This window comes from Sus scrofa, chromosome 13 (genome assembly GCF_000003025.6).
Source record: "Sus scrofa isolate TJ Tabasco breed Duroc chromosome 13, Sscrofa11.1, whole genome shotgun sequence".
In the NCBI taxonomy this organism is placed as follows: Eukaryota; Metazoa; Chordata; class Mammalia; order Artiodactyla; family Suidae; genus Sus; species Sus scrofa.
The window spans coordinates 23392936-23414267 of NC_010455.5; the positions used below are offsets into that span (position 1 = coordinate 23392936).

Sequence of the window (21332 nt, forward strand, 5' to 3'; positions counted from 1 at the left end):
GCAAGAGAAAATCTGGAAGATACACACTGAGGTGATAAAGTATCTCTGTCTGGGGTATGGGACTGTGCCGGAGGGCCAGGCCTTTGCTTCTGCACTTTTGGATTTGTTTTCAACCTGGTGCACCATTTTTGTAAGCAAAAGAACTACGTCTGTGGGTGTTCCCGTTGTGACTCAGTGGTAATGAACCTGACTAGTATCCATGAGGATGAGGGTTTGATCCTTGAATCTGCTCAGATGGTTAAGGATCTGGCCTTACTGTGGGTTGTGGCATAGGTTGCAGATGCAGCTCAGATCCTGCGTTGCTGTGGCTGCGGTGTAGGTCGGCAGCTATAGCTCCAATTTGGCCCCTAGTCTGGGGATATCCATGTGCCACCTGTGAGGCCCTAAACCACAAGAAAAAAAAAGAACTAGGTCTGCCAACAGAGTTGGGGCATGCCCTGATAAAGGGGGTGGCCGGAGACACTCCCTAGGTCTACTTTGAACCCCCCACAGAACCAAGGGGGACCTGCAGAGGCTTCACATCAGTATGGCCGTGTGTAAGCACAGTCCCCGAGTTCACACTGGGGCTGATGAAAGCACTGGGCTGTTCTGCGTGCAAGAGCGAGGCTCTGTAAGCTCTGTAGGTCAGAGGGAAGCTGGGCCTAGGCAACCCCGGGTGGCATGGCCAGGGCCCGGGGTGGGTACCAAACCAATTGAGGCTCATGTTAAGGTCAGCCTTTGCGACTGACCAGGAATGCTGCCTAGGGAGGTAATGAGCTCCCAGTCATGGAAGTATTCAAGCAGAGGTGCCTGAGAGGGCTGAGGAAGCTGATGGAACAGTAGTACCCTAGGGCCAATGCAACCACAAATCCGGCCAGCGGAACTCACAACCATGTCTTCAATTCTCCCAACGTCTCTCCTTTACCATCTGTGACAATTTGGGTTATCATCCAGCAAATATTTACTCTTTCCTCTCCCACTGTGAGTAAAGCAAAATTCCCTGTCCCACTGATGACACACTTGCTTTGGCCAAGTGTCACTAGGGACCCAGTGGAAGCAGAGAAAGCATCCCCAGAGGCCTGTAGCCTGCTAATCTCTTTAACTTTTCAACATCTCCATCTTGGTTCGCTAATTCTTTTAACTTCGCAAATAACCCCCTTGGCCTGCTAATCCCTTTAAGGTTACAAATGGGCCTCACAGAAGTGAGAATGGGTGAAGTCAGAGTTCCTGGTAATGAAGTGTTTGAACTCGGATTCCTCCCGACATGTGCAGTACAATGAGATGATTTTCTCCCTAATGAGATTAGGAAATTCTATTAGCGCTCCAGCTGCTGACCTGATTCCACAAGGCTGAGGCTCCAGGGCTGGACCTGTAGCCACCGGGAATCATTGTCCCTGGGAAGCCAGACATCCCGCCCTGAGGGTGATGGCCAGGGGTCTCCCCAGACTCACCCGGAAGCTACGGCCTGCCCCCACTGGGTTCCTAGGACCCTCTCCTTGACTCCCCACTTGAGAGGAGGGTGAGGGCCCCAGGCACTCTGCAGTGTGCCCTGGGAGTTTTTACTCGTTCATGCTCCATAATAACAATGATAGATAATAATAATTACTTGAACATGAGGCAAGTACTGGTCTAAGCATCACACAGGTTTTAACTCAGTCCTCACTACAATCTTCTGAGGCTGATATTAACTTTGTTTCCACTTTGTGGACGAGGACATTGAGGCACAGAGAGATTAATTAACCTGTGCAGAGTCCCACAGCCTGAGCCAAAGTCTGAGCTGGAGCAAAATGGGTCATTTGGCTGTGAGCCACTCTCTTCAGCCTGCCTCCACCTTCCTGATCAAGTCTTCCTGTCTTGTCCCGCTTCCTCAAAAAGTCTGTCCTTCTCTGCCTCCTGCAGCCTCAGGGTCTGAGCCGCCCCTCCGCCCTTTTCCTGGGTGGACTGCTCTGGGCGCTGCGCTGGGGGCAAGGGTCAGCAAGGGCACTCCACGGCTGGGTATGCAGTCAGCAGCCTGTCATGGGATCGACTGAGCGAGCGATTAAAGCTCTGACTGGTCACTCAAGATCTGGCCCCTCCCCATCACCTTTCTGACAAACGCTCCAACTCCTCTCCCCTTTACTTCCTGGGTTCCAACCTCGCTGCCCTCATTGCATATCCTCCAATAGGCTAGGCATGCTTCTGCCTCAGGGCCTTTGCACTTGCTGTTCCTTAGGCCTGGAACATGCTTCCCCCAGATGATGTAATGACAGTATTTACTATGACATTATCCCACATCAACATACTCATGCACGACCTGATCGCTTTACCCATATTAGCCCATTCATCCTGGCATCGATCGTGAGGAGGGTATTTTAAATCCATTTTACAGACGAGAGACCTGAGGCACAGAGAAATAAAGTAACTTGCTCACAGCCATCTAGATGGTAAGTGATGCGCCGGCATTCAAACCCAGTTTGTCTCCAGAATCTGTTAAGCCCTCTGCTACACCAACCTCCCCCGGCTTCCGCCTCGCCTCCTTCAGGTCATTGTTGAAATGCCTCGTAATGAGGGGGTTCCCTCTTCCTATTGCCCGCTTCTGTCCCCCCATAGCACTTAGTACTTGGACTAATATTACTTGGCCTTTATCAGTTTATAAAGTACCGAAATATTTCAAACTTGATGAAGAATTGTTGCCCAGAACCTCTTAAGTGTCCCCTTCCCACTCTGGCCCTTCTCCCAGGACCCCTATATTGCCCATGAACTGGAAACTCTCCAGTACTCACAGCTGGCACATCAGGGCCTCTAGGACACTGGTCCTGGGCCACCACAGACTCTCAGTGCCTTACCAGTTGCTATTTAACTATCATCTTTCTTTATTACTGCTACATACCATACGTACATGTAGAAAAACATACACACACACACACACACACACACACACACACACACGTAGTTTTTCTTTGGTTTTTGTCTGTCTGGAAGCTCTCTGAAGGAGAGATATTTTTGGGGGGAGGGGTAGACTTATTCACCCCCAGAGCCCAGCATACAATAGGTGCTTAGTAAATTCTTGGCAAGTTATTTTTAGACCTGGCACTGGTGACCAGTCTGGGAGACAGGATCTGCCTGGCATAGCATGGATGGGCTGGCTCACCGTGTCCGGAGGCCGCTCCAGCATTGTAGGGCGGAGGAGGCGGCTCCCTGGGGAGGTGGCCTCAGGGTCGCCTGCCCCCAGCAAGGAGACCACCCCATTGCAGTCCACAGTGCTGTTCCTTTTGCCATTGAGGACGTGACCTGGAGTTGAGGCTCCGGGACTGGGCTGTCCCTGGACACTAGGCCGGCGCAGGGGCCAAGGCACCAGCAGAGACGTGCGGTGGCTCTCGCTGTCCCCTGCTGTGCTGTTTTCATCATCCGCAAAATCTGTTTCGGAACCCAGGTCTCGCCGGCGGAAGGTGAAAATGCTCCCTCGGCTGGAGCGAGGCTTCATGGAGGTCCTGCTGAGTCCCTGGGTGATGCTGAAGCGATTCTGAGGGTGCGTAGAGAGGGACATGACCGAGACAGCTCTTGACCTGCTCCCAGCCTCTCAGGTGTGGCATCCACCCCAGCTCAACTTGGAGCATTTTGGGATTTGTCAGCCACGTAGAGACTGGGTGGGCTAAGCCCAGGGGAGCAGAAGAGGGATAGGGGGTTAAGGCAATCCTGCAACTCCTGGGATCTCTCCTCACCCAAAGCCTGCGCCTCTGAGGCTCTGAGATTGAAGCATATCTGGGGGAGAAGGGGGCAGGGAGGCTCTGGTGGTGCAAACAGCCTGGGCCTGAGCAGCACCTCGGCAGTCAGCCATGTCCCTCACTCACGTGGGCATGTCCTTGAGTTCCTACCAAGCCACACCACGGGTGTCCCTCAACCTCAGCCCCAGTGCTGGGGACTTAGCTGAGGTTGGGGATATCCTAACACCCAAACCTACCCTATCCCTCAGCCCAGGGCTCTTCCACTCCAAGGGTGGCAGGGCAAACAGGAGGGGCTAGGAGGGGGCTCAAGGATGCTCTCCTTGGGAGCAACTGTGGGAGCTGTGACAGCACCATGGGCCTAGCACTATGGCCTTGTGATGCCAGATCCACCCTCCAAGGGCCAGAGCCACGGCCGGGGATTACCATTGCTCTGGGACCATCCTCTGAGTCAGACTTGGGGAACCGGTCATCCCCACACTCCTCTGTTCCTGAAGACATTCGTTTTCTCCTCTTGCTCCTTCTCTCATGGGAGGTTACTGGGGCCAAAGGAGACATTTCCAAGGAGCTGCGAGACACGGTGTCCACACCCCTGATGGTGAGGGCCTGGAAAACAGTGGAAGAAAAGGTTTCGGTCATTGAGAAGGACGGCCTCCGGCCACGGGAGGCCAGGAAACTCTCAGCACCCCCATTTTTCCTCACAGTAAGTGGACTTGCACACTCACCCCCAAACAAGGACATCATGGGGAGATGAGCTCACACAGACCCAGGATGTTTTGCGAAAGATCAGATGCAGAGTAGAAGAGAGTAGTGGCTGAAGTGAGCAACTCTTGGAAGAGTGGAATGTGAGGGCAGGTGTGGGGGGGTGTTGATGAGCAGAGGTAGTGACAGAACTAGAGGGCAGCGGATCTTCTAGAAGGCTCAGCTAGCCAAAATGGGTGCTGGAAGAGGCGGCATGCATGGGGCAGTGAGAAGCAAGTGATGTCCTCAGCCTGGCTTGTAACTCACTCTGCAGCTAGCCTCTGACACCTATCGTGTGTGGACCCGTGAGAATAACCATGGCTGCATTGCCAGTGTTTATTTTCTGAGCCTGCTCAGGTCTCCGACCATGGAACTATCTCACTATCGCATCAGAGGGTATCCCTTGACTAAGATAAACTTTGTGCACGGACCCACGGTTCTCTTTCACCCAGCATGCACTAGGCTCACAGCCACCACCTTTACCTACCTAGCACCACTGTCACCTGGAGGACATCACGGTCACAGGGAAGAGATTTCCCCAACAGGAATTCTACTCATAAGGCCCACCTTTATCCAGCAGGCACCACATGAACAAGCTCTGTCTTTACCCAGCAGATACCCCATTCACAGGAAATAGCTATACCCCCCAGACACTTGCTTTACCCAGCAGGCATCATGCTTGTGGGCACCAGTTTTACTCAGCATGCATCAGTCACAGGCACTGGCTTTACCCAGCATGTATCAGTTATAGGCACCAGCTTTACACAGCAAGCGCCATGCTTACATGTATTAGCTTTACCCAGCATCATGCTTGTGGGCACCAGCTTTACCCAACATGCATCAGTCACAGGAACCAGCTTTACCTAGCAAGCACCATACTTACAGGTACCAGTTTTACCTGCATCACTTATAGGCACCAGCTTTACCTAGCAAGCACCATGCCTACAGGCACCCACCATCAAGTGAGGGCTTGGTCTGGAGGCTTCTTGGCTACAATGCTCACCTACCTCATGCTCTTTCTTGAGCATCTCCATGGCTTCCTGAAATCGCTTCTCCTTCTCCTCCGTCTCAGCAATGGTGGCTTGGTTTTGCTCCTCGTAAGCCATGGCGACCACAGCCAGGATCAAGTTCACCAGGTAGAAGGAGCCCAGGAAGATGACAAGCATGAAGAAGATCATGTAGATCTTCCCTGCGGACCTCAGGGTCTGGAGGAGCAAGGGGCAAGAGGTCATCTTCACTGGGGCCCCTTGTGGGTCAAGGTCATGAATTCCAAGTTGCCCAGCCTGGCTGGGCCAGGGGTCCAAATGGCCACAGCCTGGGGAGGGTGTAGACCGTATCCCACCTATAGAGGGAAGTGTCCTAACCCACACACAGGGGGCAGTGCCTCACCCATGGAAGGAGGCAGAATGTTCCAGTTGACAGGAAGTATTGCATTACATAGGGTGGACAAGTGTCCCAGTCACAGAGCACAGAGTATCTTACACAGAGGGCTGGGGACTTGGCCGCCAGCAAAAGGGAAGTTTCTTTGCTTGCCGAGCCCCCATCCCTCAGAGGTTCCCTGTCCCTCCCTCTATTTTGGCCAGCAGGGAAGTTGCTGGGGCCACTTGGGGCTAGTCACCTCTGCAGCCTGGGCCCTGATGCTGGACCCCGAGCCTGTTCCTGGCAGCCCCCCGCTGGCCCTGTGTGCTCACACACCTGCTGGTAGAGGCGCTCCCAGCAGTCCTGCGTCATCAGTCGGAAGAGTGCGAGGAAGGCCCAGGCGAAGGAGTCGAAGCTGGTGTAGCCGTGGTCAGGGTTCTCGCCTGCCTTTAGGCACCGGTAGCCCTCGGGACATGTCCTGCGGTCAGACATGCCTACTCTGTCCTATGCTGTAAGGGGACCTCTGTCCCCGAAACTCTAGCCTCACAAACCTAGTGCCACTCTGCAGGGTCCCGCCCCCGTGACTTTTCATGTTGTGCCTCCTACCTAGGACAGTGTCTTCCCCTCTCCTCTCCCATCTGTACACTACCAGGCCTAAAGCCAGCTCCCTCTGCCCACGTGACACGGCACCCCAGCTGCTGAGTCGCCTCTCCCCTCACAGAGGGAGTGCCAAGGGCCTGGCTCAGGTTTCTTCCTCTGCCTGCCTACCCCAGGGCAGCCGGGCATGGTGCAGGCACGCAGTGGGAGCAGTGAGGCTGGGCTGAACAGGATGGAGCCAGGGCCACGGGGCTGTGGGCTGATTGTGCAGCGAACGGGCTGGTGCCTGGTCGCATCTGCAGGGGACACCTCTCTCCCAGAGAGGGAGAAATGGGCCAGATTCACAAGTGTGAGAATGTGTGAGAGAGAGGATGGGGGCAAGGGGGGCCTGGCAAGCAGGAGGATGCAGCCAAGGGGCCTCCGTGCCTCGCTTGTGTCCTAATTAAGAAATTAAGACTTTCTCTTTAGAGCGACTGGAAGGGCTCTGGAACTTCATATTCAAAGGTGTGGGACAAGAGGCCCGAGGAGCACCGCCTGTAGGCAAGCCTGTGTGACCTTCTCCATAGCAACCTGCAGCATAGTCACACTGACCCAGGCGCTGGTGTATACAGGGCCCAGGAAGCTGCTCAAGGCTACTGCGCATCTCTGGGTTGCATGCTCAGGCTGCAAGTCCAGGACCCGCTAAGCCTGGTAGTCTAGGCTGCTGGGGGAGGCCATTCTCGCCCTTGACCTGATGGACTGATCAGGAGTGAAGATTGGTGGAGGAGGGGACTGCCCTGCGGGGCTTTGGGAAGGGAATGGTGCCAGGGCTGGGCTGGTGAGGGGCTCTGCAGGGCTTCCTGGGCTGCCTCCCAAGTCTGCTCCTCTCCTTAGGGCTCTGTGTGCCCTCCCTGCGGAGCTGAGTCCACACCCCTTTCTTTACCGCTTCCCAGCTGTCTTTGCATGGTTGGGGTAGGGGGAGCTGCTAGGGGTCCGGCAGGGAAGCGAGGCAGTGAAGGTCTTGCTGTCCCTGGGGTTGAGGGCATAAACTGAAAGCATAATCAGTTGAAAAAGCACCAGGAGACTCCCCTTGGCTGGGGTGAGGTGGCCCCGCAGAGGGTGTGGGGGGTGCTACGTACCCAGCGTCGGAGCTATTCCCACACAGTAACACATCGGAGGTGCCATTTTTGAGCAGGTAATTTTCTGGAAGAGAAGCATCCGATGATGAGGGGCATGTATGGCCCAGACTCCTGAGGTTTCCAACCTGCGCCCAAGGGCTTTAGAGCAGTCGAGATACTGCTGGGGTGGAGGTGTCTTCCCTCCATTTCTCTGCCCTCTGCCTGGCCAGGTCTGAGGCAACTCTGGCTGAGGCCCTGGCCTTCTTGCTCCTCCTCAGACGTTTAGCTGCCAGTGTCCCTAGCAGACAAAACAAGTCCTCACAGGGCGCGTCCACATCCTGCCTCAATCACTCAGGGGGCCACTCTGAGCCAAGAGAGGCCCTACACTTGGAAGTCAGGGCCTATTCAGACAGGGCTGGGGCTGGACCAGGTGAGACATGGGACACCCAGTCCTGTCACCTCCACTCTGTGACCATTCACCAGTCTCCCTCACTCCCCACCGCCTGCTTTAGTCTCAGGCAGTAGTTCTCCAAGGGTGGTCCCCAGGCCAGCAGCGTCAAGCAGCAATTGGGAACTGGGTAGAAAGGCAACCTCCCAGAAAGCCGAGCGGGTGGGGCCAGCAGTCTGTTATCCGGAGTCCTCCTGGTGACTCTGGTGCTTATGGAAGCTTTAGAATCACTGCTACCTGAACACAGCTGAATCATAAGCAAATTTACTCACTGCGTTTCCATCTATTTCTTTTTTCCAAAGTGGACTATAAAGCCAGAGGCCTTAATTTCAGAGTGGTCCTTGTGGTCTGGGACCTGGCTTTGTACGAATGTCTACCTTTGGTCCAGACCGCTGGCTCTAGTCAAGAGGTGCTGCCATCAGCCTAAAGGATGGAAGTCTAACCTACCGGGTGCTGAAACAACTCAAGGGGCTCATGAGGCTTTGCACAATCACCGAGTTTGTCCTGGGGTGCACGTGTATGGAATTAACATCCCAACAAAGATCACTGAAGTGACAAAGCCCGTGCCAAGGCAGGGCTGAAGCCACCACTAACTTCCCTAGCTCCATCCCCGACTCTTTGCCCCGACTCCTCTCTCTGCAGACAGACTGCTCTCCTCACCATTCCTGACCAGCCAAACACTGCAGCTGCCATGCTACCAGCTGCCCTTCCACCCACCTCCACCATTCCCGTTCTTCAGGAATCTCTCCCCATCTAGCCCGAGAACCCAAATGGGCAGGTGCTAAGCCCGCTCCCCTCCTGTGCTCTCTCGCGGAGCCCAAAGGGCAGGGCTGGGATCCCTGACACACAGCTGGTCTCTAGGGGAGCAGTAGGGCTTGGGCGTGCCTGGAAGGAGGCCTGTGTGGGAGGTGCCCCGCCCCGGGGTCCCCTGCATGGCCCTGCCTGGGCTGCAGAACCAGGCGCACCTGGGTCATTGAGGTAGTGGTCCAGCGATTTCCAGAGCAGGCCGTCGGCCTCCACGGTGCCGTCGGTGCCATTGGTACCATTGAGCACCGTGAAGTTGCGAACGCACTTGTGCCGCAGGTTGCCCATGAAGAGCTGCAGGCCGATGAGGGCGAAGACGCTGAGGCAGAAGACTGTGAGAACCATCACGTCAGCCAGCTTCTTCACAGACTGGATCAGCGCCCCCACGATGGTCTTCAGGCCTGGGGGAGGCGAGAGGGGCAGGGGGTCACCCATGGCGCCACACCCCCGGCTCCAGGGGCAGGGTCTGGCCTGAGGGGTGCTGGGCCGAGGGGGCGATCAGAGGTGGGGGCAGGGGAAGGAGGCCTCTCGTGCTTTTTAGACTAAAGCCCTCCTTTCCTCTGCTGTTGAAAGTCTGTTCTGACCCCCTCAGGGCTGGAGTCCAATTTGTGTATTTTCAGAGGGACCTGGTTCTCTTCTCTCTCCACTAGCCAAATAATGAAATAAGTTTGGAAGATGCTGCTTCCTTGAGAGAGAAAACACCCAAAGCCCACCGCCCTCTGGTTGGTCTCGAGGTATGCCAGGCCTGCCCTTAACTGTAGTCCCTGGAAAGGAGACAGAGGGCCAGGCCTTTTCCAGGGCAATAAGAGCCTTGATCTTGGTCCCAAAATGGGGACACAGCCATTCCTGGTAGGGGAAGGCAGTGTGTGTGTTGGGAAGGTTCAGAGAGGGGGCTCTGGCAAGGCTGCAGTGGGTAATGTCCTAAGGGGCCTGTTCTGACTTGGGCCCCACTTTTGGGAAAGGCTCAGGGGCAGAGGAGGGGTTGACCTGCTTTGCCTTTTCCTCCTCCCCCCGTCCCCCTGGAAGCCATCCAGTTCAGCAATCCCCCAAAGCTGAGAGGCCGTGATCTGTTAGTTGCACGGCCCAGCTCCCTGCAGAAGCCAGCACTGCACAGAAAAGCATGTGTAGACACCTTCGGTCTGACACTCGGCTACAGTCCTACGACGACAAATTCACAAGTTCGAGCAGAGCATCAGGAGTGAGGGGGCTTCTCTGCCAACCGCAGGGACCCACCTCCTCTCCACCCCTCCCCCCATCAAAGCGGCCAGATCTCAGATTAAGCTCCATCCATCCATCGTCCAGCCGGTTAATGTGTTAGGAGCACCCGTGCGGCTGTGCCCGCAGCTGCTGTGCCCACAACTGAGAGACAAGGAGGCAGCAATGGGCAAACACAGGAGAGGGGAGAGGAAGACCTCCCCACAGCACCACCAACGCTGCTGCCTGCCCAGGGCCCAGAGGCACTCAGCGTTCTCTGTGAAATCATCCTGGCAGATGTTGGCAACTGCCTGGGCAGTGGATAAACCTCGTTTGGGCCCGGAGTGGTGTTGGGGATGGGGTCCGCGAGCCCTCTGACATCCAGAACTATGCCTCATCCCTAGCAGAGCTTCTAGGACCCTCAGTAGGCACCCAGTTCTGCTCTCAATTCCTGAAGACCCTGCCCACAGAGTGGGGCGTGGTGGTGGCGGTGGCAGGGGGACAAAGTGCAGGTGGTGGGCAGCAGCTCACATATCCAAAGTGGACTCTGCCTCCAAAGTATCTTTGACACAAGGCCTCTAGTTCAAGGCTCCGCAAAGCACCTCCTGGTCTGTGGAGTGTCCTTGGGGACAAACGGTTGGTGACCCGCTCCTTTAACCATTTCTCATACTGATGACAGAGTCTACTTCTGGTAAAAATGATTCCAACCAAGCAAAGGGAATTTTTTCTGAAAAGATCCAGGAAGGATGGGTCCTGGGGGATCAAGTGGGAAATTCTCCTGCCACTAGAGTTCTAACAGACTGGGTGAAGAGCCCTCGGACCCCCGGCTCAAGGGACACCTCCTCCAGGAAGACCTCCATAATGCTGACCACCACATTTTCCTAATGCCCACTTTCAGAAGTTGCTGTCGGCTGCCTCACTGGGTAGCTGGCAGCTTTGAAGAGATTCGATGGGGCTGGATTGGGGTTGGCAGGCTCCGTCCTATAACTCCAGACTAAGGAATATCTTCCTTTGTCAGCCTTTCTTAAAAAATAAAGTGGAACATGCCTGTTCTTAATTGCTGTGGTCAGTGTGCTTACCTCTCCTTGCAGGGTGTGTGCAGCCAAGTCCCAGGGCCCTGGAGGACAGACCCCGAGGCGTCTGATTATGAGTGTGTACTAAGGTCAGTGATGCCGTCTCAGTGGGGTGGCTCCATGGGAGTTGCAGCAGACTGTCCCACTTGCTCTTAGCAGAAGTCTGGGCCACTCCTGGGCACATCCCATGGTGGGTTCAGAGCCAGGAGGAGCATTCTGAGGCTCAGTGTGAACTCAGCATAAGTGGGGGCTCCTCTTATAAGATAATTAGTCCCAGCAGGGGAGTCTGAACTCCTTCAGAGAACTCAGAGCAGGGCCCCTGCCTCCCGGGGGCAGCACCAGCCAAATGCTTTCCAAGTCAAGGATGAATACAACCATTTGGGTTACCTAACTCCACCTTCAGCTCTCACCCCTCCCCAGCTCAGTGTCAGGCAACCTGCTTCCAGCTAACTTCTTCTTCTTCTTTTTTTTTTTTTTTTTTTTTTTGCTTTTTAGGGCCACACCCATAGCATATGGAGGTTTCCAGGCCAGGGGTCCAATCGGAGCTACAGCTGCCAGCCTACACCACAGCCATAGTAATGCAGGATCCGGATCACTTCTGCAACCTACACCACAGCTCACAGCAACGCCAGAGCCCTCACTGAGCAAGCCGAGGGATCGAACCCACAACCTCATGGTTCCTAGTCAGATTCATTTCTGCAGTGCCACAACAGAAACTCCTCTAGCTAACTTAAAAGAAGTGCCTTCTCCAGTTCTAACTTTCAGGAAAGTTTCTGGGAAGAGCCTCTGGGCTCTGAAATTGTCCTGTTTTTGAGAGCTTTCTTGGATGGATGGTGTGGCCTGGCTTTCTGGAGAGGCCGTCTGGTCTTAGAAAGTTTCCCGGGGACAATTGCCAACATCTGTCAAGGAGAATTTCTTCCCGAGGCTACCATGCACGGTTTGCTAAACCTCTACCGCCCATGCAGCGAGGGCTGTTAGACGCCAAGGCCTGGTGACTGACACCTGTCCCCAGAGTACGCTCTGTTTCAGAGAGGGGGCTGGGGTGCCGCTGTGTATGTACCACCGTAGGGGGCACGAGGCAGGGGCAGGGCGCTCAGCCAGGAAAGGCCGTGCCCAGGCTGTCCTTTTTTGTCCTGGGTGTATCTGTGGCTTCCCTCTTTTAGTTCCTTATTGGAGGATAATGCTTCAGGCTGAAGCAATTCCCATATGAGCTTTTAGCTATTCAAATAGTTGAGTCAGGTCTGGGAAAGAAATCACTCTCTGGAAGGATCTTGGTTCAATTCAGGACCTGCCATGGGGTTCTCTGTGCCCCTGGGGGTTTGTGATGGTGGGCTTTGCTGAGGGGTGGGCAGTCTGAAGCCCATTTTGTGCCACATCCGCTGCCAGCAGCCCCCTTGCCCGAGCCCTAGGAGAGGTATTCTGGGGGCAGGCACATTCGAAGGGGCCTTCCCGAGGGTTGCCTTGGCTCCCAGGTCACTGGAAAGGCCCAAGCATGTCCCTCCAGCCTTGGCGCTTAACCTGATTTTCACCTGAAATGACTGATATAGTTTTCAGGGCCCGGAGGACTCGGAAGGTACGTAAAGCTGAGACATTGCCCAGGTCCACAAATTCAGTGGTGTATCTGTAACAAGGGAAATTCACACACAAGACAGTGACAACACGCCAGTAGGACACACGGTCAGAGGAGGGGGTGGGGGAGACAGAGAGAGAGTCACTTGCAGCTGAGACCTGGGAGGCAAACCTGGGCATCTTACCTGGGATAACTGAAATAGTTTTTAGAGCTCTCAGGACTCTGAAAGTTCGAAGAGCCGACAAATTGCCTAGTTTTATATTTTCTGATACATACCTGCAGAATTAAACCACAGTTATTGGGAATTACAAAGCGGTACCTCAGCCCAACCTCCCCCACCAGCCCTCTCCCTTCTCCCTGCCGCCACCACGGGAAGGGCTGTGCAGGACCTGGGTTCTCCCCTGGGTTTTCTTCCTGATCTCACCCCTCCCGATGGGGGGGGGATCTCAGCAAGGCGGCCTTAACCACAGAGCAAACTCCCAGGCAGCTCTCTCAGTGATGGTCCTGCAAATAACCAGCACCAAGAGGCAACTACTCTGTCACATTCTCTATGCCACTGGGGACTGTGGCCGTGGCACGAAACCACGTGGTGGGTGGTGTCTGAGGCTGGGGACACAGTCAGGAGGGAAACTGTTTTTTTTTTTTTTTTCTTTCTTTCTATTTAGGGCCACACCAATGGCATATGGAAGTTCCCAGGCTAGGGGTCGCATCAGAGCTACAGCTACTGGCCTACGCCACAGCCACAGCAATGGCAGATCTGAGCTGCATCTGTAACCTACACCACAGCTCATGGCAATGCTGGATCCTTAATCCACTGAGCAAAGCCAGGGATCAAACCAGCATCCTCATGGATACTAGTTGGGTTTGTTACTGCTGAGGCATGATGGGAACTCCCCAAGAGGGAAACTCTGGCTCAGGCCAGGCGACAGGAAGCAAGCAGGTTTCTGGTCCTAGTTTTGCTCTGCATCTTCTGCAGTGTCATCAGCTCGTGTCTGGCTGCCCTGATCCATGGGACCTTAAAGCTCTGGCTGAGACCTCCATGGAGGTCCAGGCCCAAATCTCTGTGCAAGGAGCTGCTCAGGAGTCCCTGAGGTCAGGAGGTGGAGGCGACCTGGGTACTCAAAGGAAGAAGAGTTCCCAAGATGATGATTTGGAAAATGAGACGAGCGGATGCCCAAACATTTGACTCTTCGACTACTCACAGTCAATGGCCAACACAAGAAGAGAAAAAGCAGGATGGATGGGGGGCAGTCCTAGGGCTGCACCAGCCCCTCTCTTATGAGTCCATCCCAGTCCTGGTGTCCCCCAATGAAGGCCCTGAGTCTCCATGGGAGGAATGACCTAGGGAGATGAGCAGCCCTCATCAGGCTCTGTCCTACTCGGGCCTGAGTGGTGCTCAGCAAGGTTGAGTGGCCGTGGGGCTCCTGCCTGCACCTTGGACAGTTGTCCATTTGTGACCTCCATGGGCACAGGAGGAAGGAGCTGGTCTTCAGGGAGTCCATTCTGGCCTGCAAGGACCTTCCCAAGCAGAGTGTGAGGACATGCATGGATGGGCCATGTGACCAGGATGCCTGAGAGATGGATGGGCAGTGTGTGCCAGGGCCACTGGGACAGTGGCAAGTGACTTGTGATATTTAACCAAAGGTTTCACTCCCAGGGTGTCTGACATTTAACCAAATTTCTGATGTTTAACAAAGAACAGTGGACTCGGGATGTCTGATGTTTAACCAAGTGTGTCTGACCAGTGTCTGAGGGACATCAGCCCTGCGACACGGCTGAGTGTCAAGGGTGGGCTGACAGTGCCAGTCAGTGTGGACCTTCAGGCTTAGTTATTTATTTATTGTCTTTTTAGGGCCACACCTGTGGCATAGGGAAGTTCCCAGATTAGGGGTCAAATCAGAGCTGCTGCTGCTGGCCCCGCATCCACAGCAATGTAGGATCTGAGCTGTGTCTGCGAGCTACACCACAGCTCACTGCAAGGCTGGATCCTTAAGTCACTGAGTGAGGCCAGGGATCGAACCCGCATCCTCATGGATACCCGTTGGGTTCGTTACCACTGAGCCACAATGGGAGCTCCCACCTCCAGGCTTCTTAAGAGCTTCCGCATCTGTCTTCAAGCTCTGGGTGTCTGCAGGGAGGGACTTGGCAGGTTGTGACAAGGGACTCAGTGTCCTAAGGCCAGCTGGATCCAGCCTGGTCCATCTCTGACCAACTCTGAGCTGACATCAGCTTCCTATCTGTCCACTCCTGGGGTTCCTTCATCTTCGTGGGGCTCCTCAGACCCAGCCTGCTCCTTACCCTCCACATCCCTTCAGAGATAGGAAGTCAGCAGACTCATTCAGCAGAGCCTTCCTTCTGAATGTACCAGATCCTTTCCATGGTGTGGCTTCCATTCCTTCCGCTGGACTCGGTGTAGCTTGCAAATCCATCTTGGGTGCAGTGATTAGATGCAGTGCTGTCGTCCAGTGGGGAGTAGAAGTCACCTCCCTTGTTCTGGCCCATATACATCTATTCATTGGGTTGATGCAATGATCCCTTTCAACTTTAATGGCTATTCCACTTTCTTTGAGGGCCCTGATCCTCGGGCTTGGAGTTGAGTCTGTATTATTGCTAATGTCACTGCTCCAAAGGAAGCCATGGTTCCAGACTACCCATTTCCTGCTGCTGTTCCAAAGGGTGTGGTCTGGGATGCGGCTTTTCTTGCTCAGGATACTGGCTTCAAGGCTGTCTCTTTTGGTTACAGGGAATGGGTGCTGATCAGAGAGAGGATCACTTGTCCCTGCTTCACCCTCTTGACCCTACCTGTCTCCATCTCCAGGGAAGCCCTAGTCCATCTCTTGCTTGGCTTTGGCCTGTCTTGGCCTGTCCCAGGGAAGAACCTCCTCCCCACCTGCTCAGGGTCCCCAGTGCAGACAGTGCTTGCCCTCTGCTCAACACCTGCCAGGCACAGGGAAGCCAAGAGCCCGAGGTGTGTGCTCCTGGCAGACTTCAAGGCCAGCTGTATGGCTGAGAACAGGGTGGGGCTGGTGGCTGTGTGTGGGCGAGGTCAGGACACACGTGGGAGAGCAGTCCTAAGGAGGAGGATGCCTTGAGGGTGGGGTGAGGACAAGGTGTGTCTGTGACCACGTCTGCCACACGGGGGCTGCTGCCTCTTTTATATGACCCAGAACCTGGTGCCTGGCTCCTTTCCATCTGGGAGCCCCAGACCCCCATGGAGGCCTCTCCTGGGGCTTCCGGAGTGTGGCAAGGCAGGAGAGGCCCTGTATCGAGCAGAGGGCCTCAGCAGCAGTGTGGACGGAGGTGGAGCTCTGCTCCTGCCAGGCTCCTCCAAGCCACTGTACTCTGCTGACTGTGGCCAAGCTGCTGGGCAGGGATGGACGGCTGGGGTGGGATCATGGGCCCTGACACAGAAGGAGCAGATGGTGGTGGGTGAGAATCCCACCCCATCACACTAGCCCCAGCACAGGCAGAGCCTTTGTGGAGGCTGAGGAACCACGAGGGAGGCAGACGCTGGCCTCCTCCCTCTCTCGTTGGGCAGCCCTCCCATTCCAGGTAGATGGCCCCTCCTGTGCTGCGAGGCAGAGGTGCAGCCAGCACTTAGCTACTGTGGTGATTGCCACCCTCTCCTCTCTGCCCTCCCTCCCTTCCCCTCCAGGTTTGGTTTCCATAACAACCCTGGAAGGTGGGAGGCTGCACTAACTAGCAGGTAATGCCCAGCTGGGAGGGGCCAGAGGAAGAGCTCGGGCTGGGGGGTTGCAAGTTGAACCTGGCAGGCTTCCTGGTGACCTCTCTAGAGTGGGTGGCGGGGATGAGGTCGAAACCTGGCCAGAAACATCAGACTGGGGGTGCGCATTGCTATGAGTGAGGAGACTTGCTTGGAGCCCCGGTGTGGCTGCCGATTCATTCTATCATTTTAGGCAAGTGGTGGGAGCTCTCTGAGCCTCAGTTTCTCTAACCGTAAAATGGAGGGTAGGATGGGCAGTTTCATTGAACAGAACCTTTCTGCCACTTAAGACTCCTTTGATTATTCTAGGAGTCCCACCTTATTGAGCCATTTTGGCTACAGCAGAATGCTTTTCACTGCATTACCATGGCAGTGATGGCTTTCATAAGGCAGGAGCACTGTCAATCAAAGTGCTAGGCCAATCCAGCCCAGAGCACAAACCTGCAATCCAGTGGGCCCAGGCAGCCCCAGGGGAAGTGAATGCACCATTTCTGGGAGATGCTCAGAAATGTGGAAATAGTCGGGTGGCCTCTGAGGCCCTGTTCTGCTTTGTCACCCCCAGTTCTGATACAGAGTGAAGGCAAGAGGCCTTGGTGAGGAAGGCACATCTGCTCTGTGATTCTGAGTGGAGGGTGCGATTTCCCATGAGATTGCTTGGGGATGGACTGGGATTCTCTCACGAGATGGGCCAGAAGGACTTGCTAAAGGCTGGAGGGAGAGGATTCAGAACATGTCCCAGAGCCATGGGCCGAGGACAGGCCAAAGCCTGGCTCCTGCCATTGCACGAGGGGCCCGGGTTCTGGGAGTATTGCTGCCATGACATGGTTCTGTTCAGGTTCCAGGATGGGAAGGTAGGAAAGGCTCAGGCAGATGCTGCATCCTCCTGCTGAAGCCCCTTTCCTGAGACTTCAGGCCCTCGGGGGCCCAGGGAACACTGCCCCCTCCTACAGGACATCTTGGAGCCTGGGCCTGGCCTGGCCATCCTACCCCATTCCCATCAGTGCAGTCTCCCTGCTCTGACACATATGGGGCCCTCCCTCCCTCCTTACACCTCAAACTTGCCTCCCCACTCTGCTCTCAGCTGATGACCCTGCTTCTCACCACTGAGAAAGTAGAAGCAATCAAAAGAGAAATTCCTTCCCTCATCATCCGCTTCATCAATCCACCTCCACTGCTACCTGAAATTCTGCTTTTCCTGCTCTTAAGGCCAACACTCCACCCAGACCCTGGATTCCCATCCATCGTGCCAGCTCAAGGGCTCTGCTCCTGCAATTGTACCCTCTTCCCCAGTCACCAGCTTCCTCTCTCTCCTGGGTCATTCTGATCACCCTGCAAAGATGCCTCCCTTTGTTAATAGTCCTCCTTTCTGGCCGCCACCCTACTTTGGGTCCTGCTTCACAGAAAATCCCACAAAGCCAGTGGGTACACTTGCTCCACCAGCCCTCCTGTCCCCCTCTCTAATTAGCTGTGTGTCCCCCATTCCCCTGGAAGCCGTCTTGTCAAGGTCAAGGTCATCAACCATCTTTACACGGACTCCAAGGGTCCCTCTTGGTTCTCGCCCCCCTCAGCCTCCTTGTGGTTTCCTTCTAGTTGAGTCACATCCCTCGGTGGCTTTCAGACCACTGCTCTCTCCTGGTTTTCCTCCACCCTCCCCAGCAATTTCCTCCAGTTTCTTCGCTCCATCCTCCTTTCTCCTGACCTCGGGATGTTTGCACGTCCCAGGGTACAGTCCCCAGGCGGCTTCCCTTCCCTGGCGCCGCTCTCTCCCAGATGATCTCATCCGGTCTCCCGGCTTTAAATACCATCCGTATCCCGGCGGCTTCTAAATTTATACCCCCGAGTGGACCTCTTTCCTGAACTCCAGGCTGGAAGATCCAGTTGCCGACTTGCTATCTCACCCTGGATACTTTCATACCTAACACATTCCAGACCGGATGTTCGATCTGCTCCTCGCTCCGTTCTCCAGGCCAACAAATGTAATAGCAGCCACTCAGCTGCTCAAGCCAAAAGCCTGACATCTTGGGGTCTCCTGCCAGCCCTACTTTCAAATATACCTAGACTCTCACCATGTCTCTCACCTTCTCCACTCAGACCCTGGGCCCAGCCTCCATCCCCTTTCTCCTGGGTAATAAAATAGTCTCCTAACTGCTCGGCCACTTCCGCCCTTACCCCTCTGCATTGTCCTGCCCACAGGGCAGCCAGGGCAATCTTCCCAGAATGTAAGTCAGATCACGCCCCTCCCTGCTCCCTGGCTCCCATTGCCCTTGGCTCTTATCACAGCCCATAAGGCTGCATAATCTGCCCCCCACGCCCCACAACTCTTGCCCTTGTTGGCTCAGCTCTGCCTGGGCCTATGTCTACACTGGATTCGAGACGAGCGGTACCTCTGTCTGAGCTTCAGTTTCCCCACCTGTAAAACGGTCAGTGCACAAGCAGTGTGTCTAGAAATAGAGGTGCTAATGCATGTTCTGACCACCAGGCTCCCCATCCAGTTGAGAGAACCCAAGCAGCAGGGTCCAGCTTCCCTCTTTTCCTCTCTCCCTCCCACCGCAGGGCTGAGCTCAGAGCCGCTCACTCCCAAGGGTGAACACAGACTGTCATGAGCAGGTGGATTTAGTAAACCTGAGAATTCTAGAAAATGGCAGTTAAAGTGAACCTCTGAGACCACCCAGCCCAATGCCAACCTTTCACCAGTGGGCAAACTAAGGCTCCATAAGAGCAGGGAGTATAACCCTTGCCAGCTCTGCCCTTGCCAAGGGGTGGCGCCCAGCACACACTGGGTTCTCCAAACACACCAGGCTTTCAGAAAGGCATTGAGGGCTGAGCCCCTGACCGTGACTCTTGCATGGGAGGCCTGTCCTGATCAGTTGTCCCCACCAGAATCTGGCATCCATTGCCTGAGTCACCCAAGGTGAAACGCCTCACCTCAATCCCTCATCAAAGGTCTCCTCCCAGACAAGGAAGTAGGGCCTCAGCCAGTGCGGGAGCAGGCCCGAGGTCACATTTGCTCACCATGTCCCTGCTGCTTGTGCACTGACTCCAGCCTTCCATTTTACAGGTGGGGCATCAGCTTTCTCAGCTATAAAATGGGGCTGAGAAACCCCCATCGGCTCTGTAAGAAGGCACTGGATCATGTCAGTAACCAGTATCTCATATCCTGCCAGAGGTGGAGTCTGTGAGTGGACACCTGCAGCCACGCTGGGGCGCCTAGCATGCGCACCTGTGGGTGCCTGGCCACTTCTCCAGGCTCCTTTGCTCTCTTTTGTGCACTTTAAATCATCCTGGAATCCAGCTCAGTATTCATAGTGGTCCAGATATTTCAGGCTGTAATATTGACTTCCCTTGATAGAAAGGGCAAAGGATGCTAAATTGAGTCTTAACAAAGTCTGTTGAGCACAGAGCTCCCATGGAAATACAAATAAGCCAGTGGACCTGACCACCATAGCCTTCTGAGCTACCCTGAACCCATCTCTCCCACCCGGGATGAGGCGAGGGCCTCCGGGCCATCTTCCTCCAGGCTCAGCTCTATGGCCACCTGTGGGGCTGATACGGCCTCAGCAGGGAGGACCAGCAGGCCAGGCAGCCTGGTGCCAGGAATGGCACCCAAGTCCCTCCGTGTGGCCTCACCCAGCACACCACGGCGGCGCGGGACTTACGCCATGATGATCACGCTGAAGTCCAGCCAGTTCCACGGGTCCCGAAGGAAGGTGAACGCGTGCAGGCAGAAGCCCCGAGCCAGAATCTTGACCAGAGACTCAAAGGTGTAGATGGCAGTGAAGGTATACCTGCGGAGGCCAGGGGGGTTTCTCAGGGAGGCCGAGGTCCACAGGCCAGGTCGGCCTGAGCCCAGGGCAGCGTCCCTCCTGAGGGCCCTCAGATGAGGCTCTCGGCAAAGCCCCCCGGCAGAGCTGGATTGGGGGTTGGAGCTTCATTCCAAACACTGGGCCAGCTAAGGCACCTTCCTGTTTACTCAGCGTGGCGCATGGGCCTTCCATGCGCCTGTGTGAACCCTCCATCTAGTTTCTTGGTTGTCTTGGTGTGAGAAGACCCCTCCCCTATCTCCTCACCCAGCCCTGGGGGTCCATGTACCCAGGCATGCGGTGGCCACTGAGGGGCAGTTAGGACACTCAGAGTTAGGCCCCTGGCCCTCATTTATGGATCCTCAGTAATGGGAGCCTGGTCCATCCTCAAGCACCTACAGGGAAGTGGGTACAGCTGTCTACCTTGGGCTTGGAAAAGGGGTTGAGGTCTAACACTTGAGGCTGGGAGGGGGCTGTTCCCTGTGCCTGGGCCTGGCTGAGCAATTTCAAATGGCCCCTGGGGCCCACAGGGCTGGACGAGGGAGGCCACACCCATGCTGCTCCCCAGGCCTCAGTGGGGGATCCAGACCCTGCCACTGACTCTCTGCTGGATCCTGTTCAAACATGGAGTGCCACCAGGAGAGCCACTTTGGTAAGACAGTCCCAACATTTCATTGGTCCCCCAAAAAAGAGGAGCCAAATGCACCAGGGCCTTGGGTCTGCTCAGAACCTGTGGGTCAGGTACTTTCATTTTGGAAGAAAGGACCAGATGTCTTTTTCTAAAACTGTGTGATGGCTACAGGAGGCAGGATTTGGAAGCGAGGCAGGAGAGGGTGGTGCTGAGGCAGAGATGGGCCTGATGGCATTCTCCTTGTAGCCACAGCCTCTAACTGCATGGCCTGGGGGAGGTTACTTTTCCAGTTCTGTCTCTCATCTGTCAAATGGTCACAGCGGCTGTACCTGCCCTATTGGGTTGCTGTGAGGGTTCCAGGACACTTTGCTTATTGTTCTATGGCAGCGCCTGGCATGTACCAAGTGCTTAATAAATTATTAGACGTATTATCTCAGAACCTTCTCCAATACCATCAGTCCTCTTCAGGGTGGATCAGGGAGAAACCCGCCACCTCGCCAACCTGGAGAGCTTCCTCTCCTGAGGGCACAACTCAAAGCATGAACTTGGCAGGACTGGAAAGAATAAAACAGGGAAAGGCTGGGCCGAGGACCCCCAGGTGGGTCAGTCCCTGG

At 55.2% G+C, this 21332-nt stretch overlaps 1 protein-coding gene across 1 annotated transcript in view; it reads right to left on the minus strand.

The window, feature by feature from the left end:
* SCN5A (sodium voltage-gated channel alpha subunit 5) overlaps positions 1–21332 on the minus strand; it is an 88613-nt gene that overhangs the window by 56793 nt on the left and 10488 nt on the right. The window contains 8 exon segments of the mRNA XM_021071676.1: positions 3110–3481; positions 4107–4286; positions 5429–5626; positions 6117–6258; positions 7496–7559; positions 8888–9127; positions 12523–12614; positions 19944–20072. Of these exon segments, the coding sequence (XP_020927335.1) occupies positions 3110–3481; positions 4107–4286; positions 5429–5626; positions 6117–6258; positions 7496–7559; positions 8888–9127; positions 12523–12614; positions 19944–20072 (1417 nt within the window).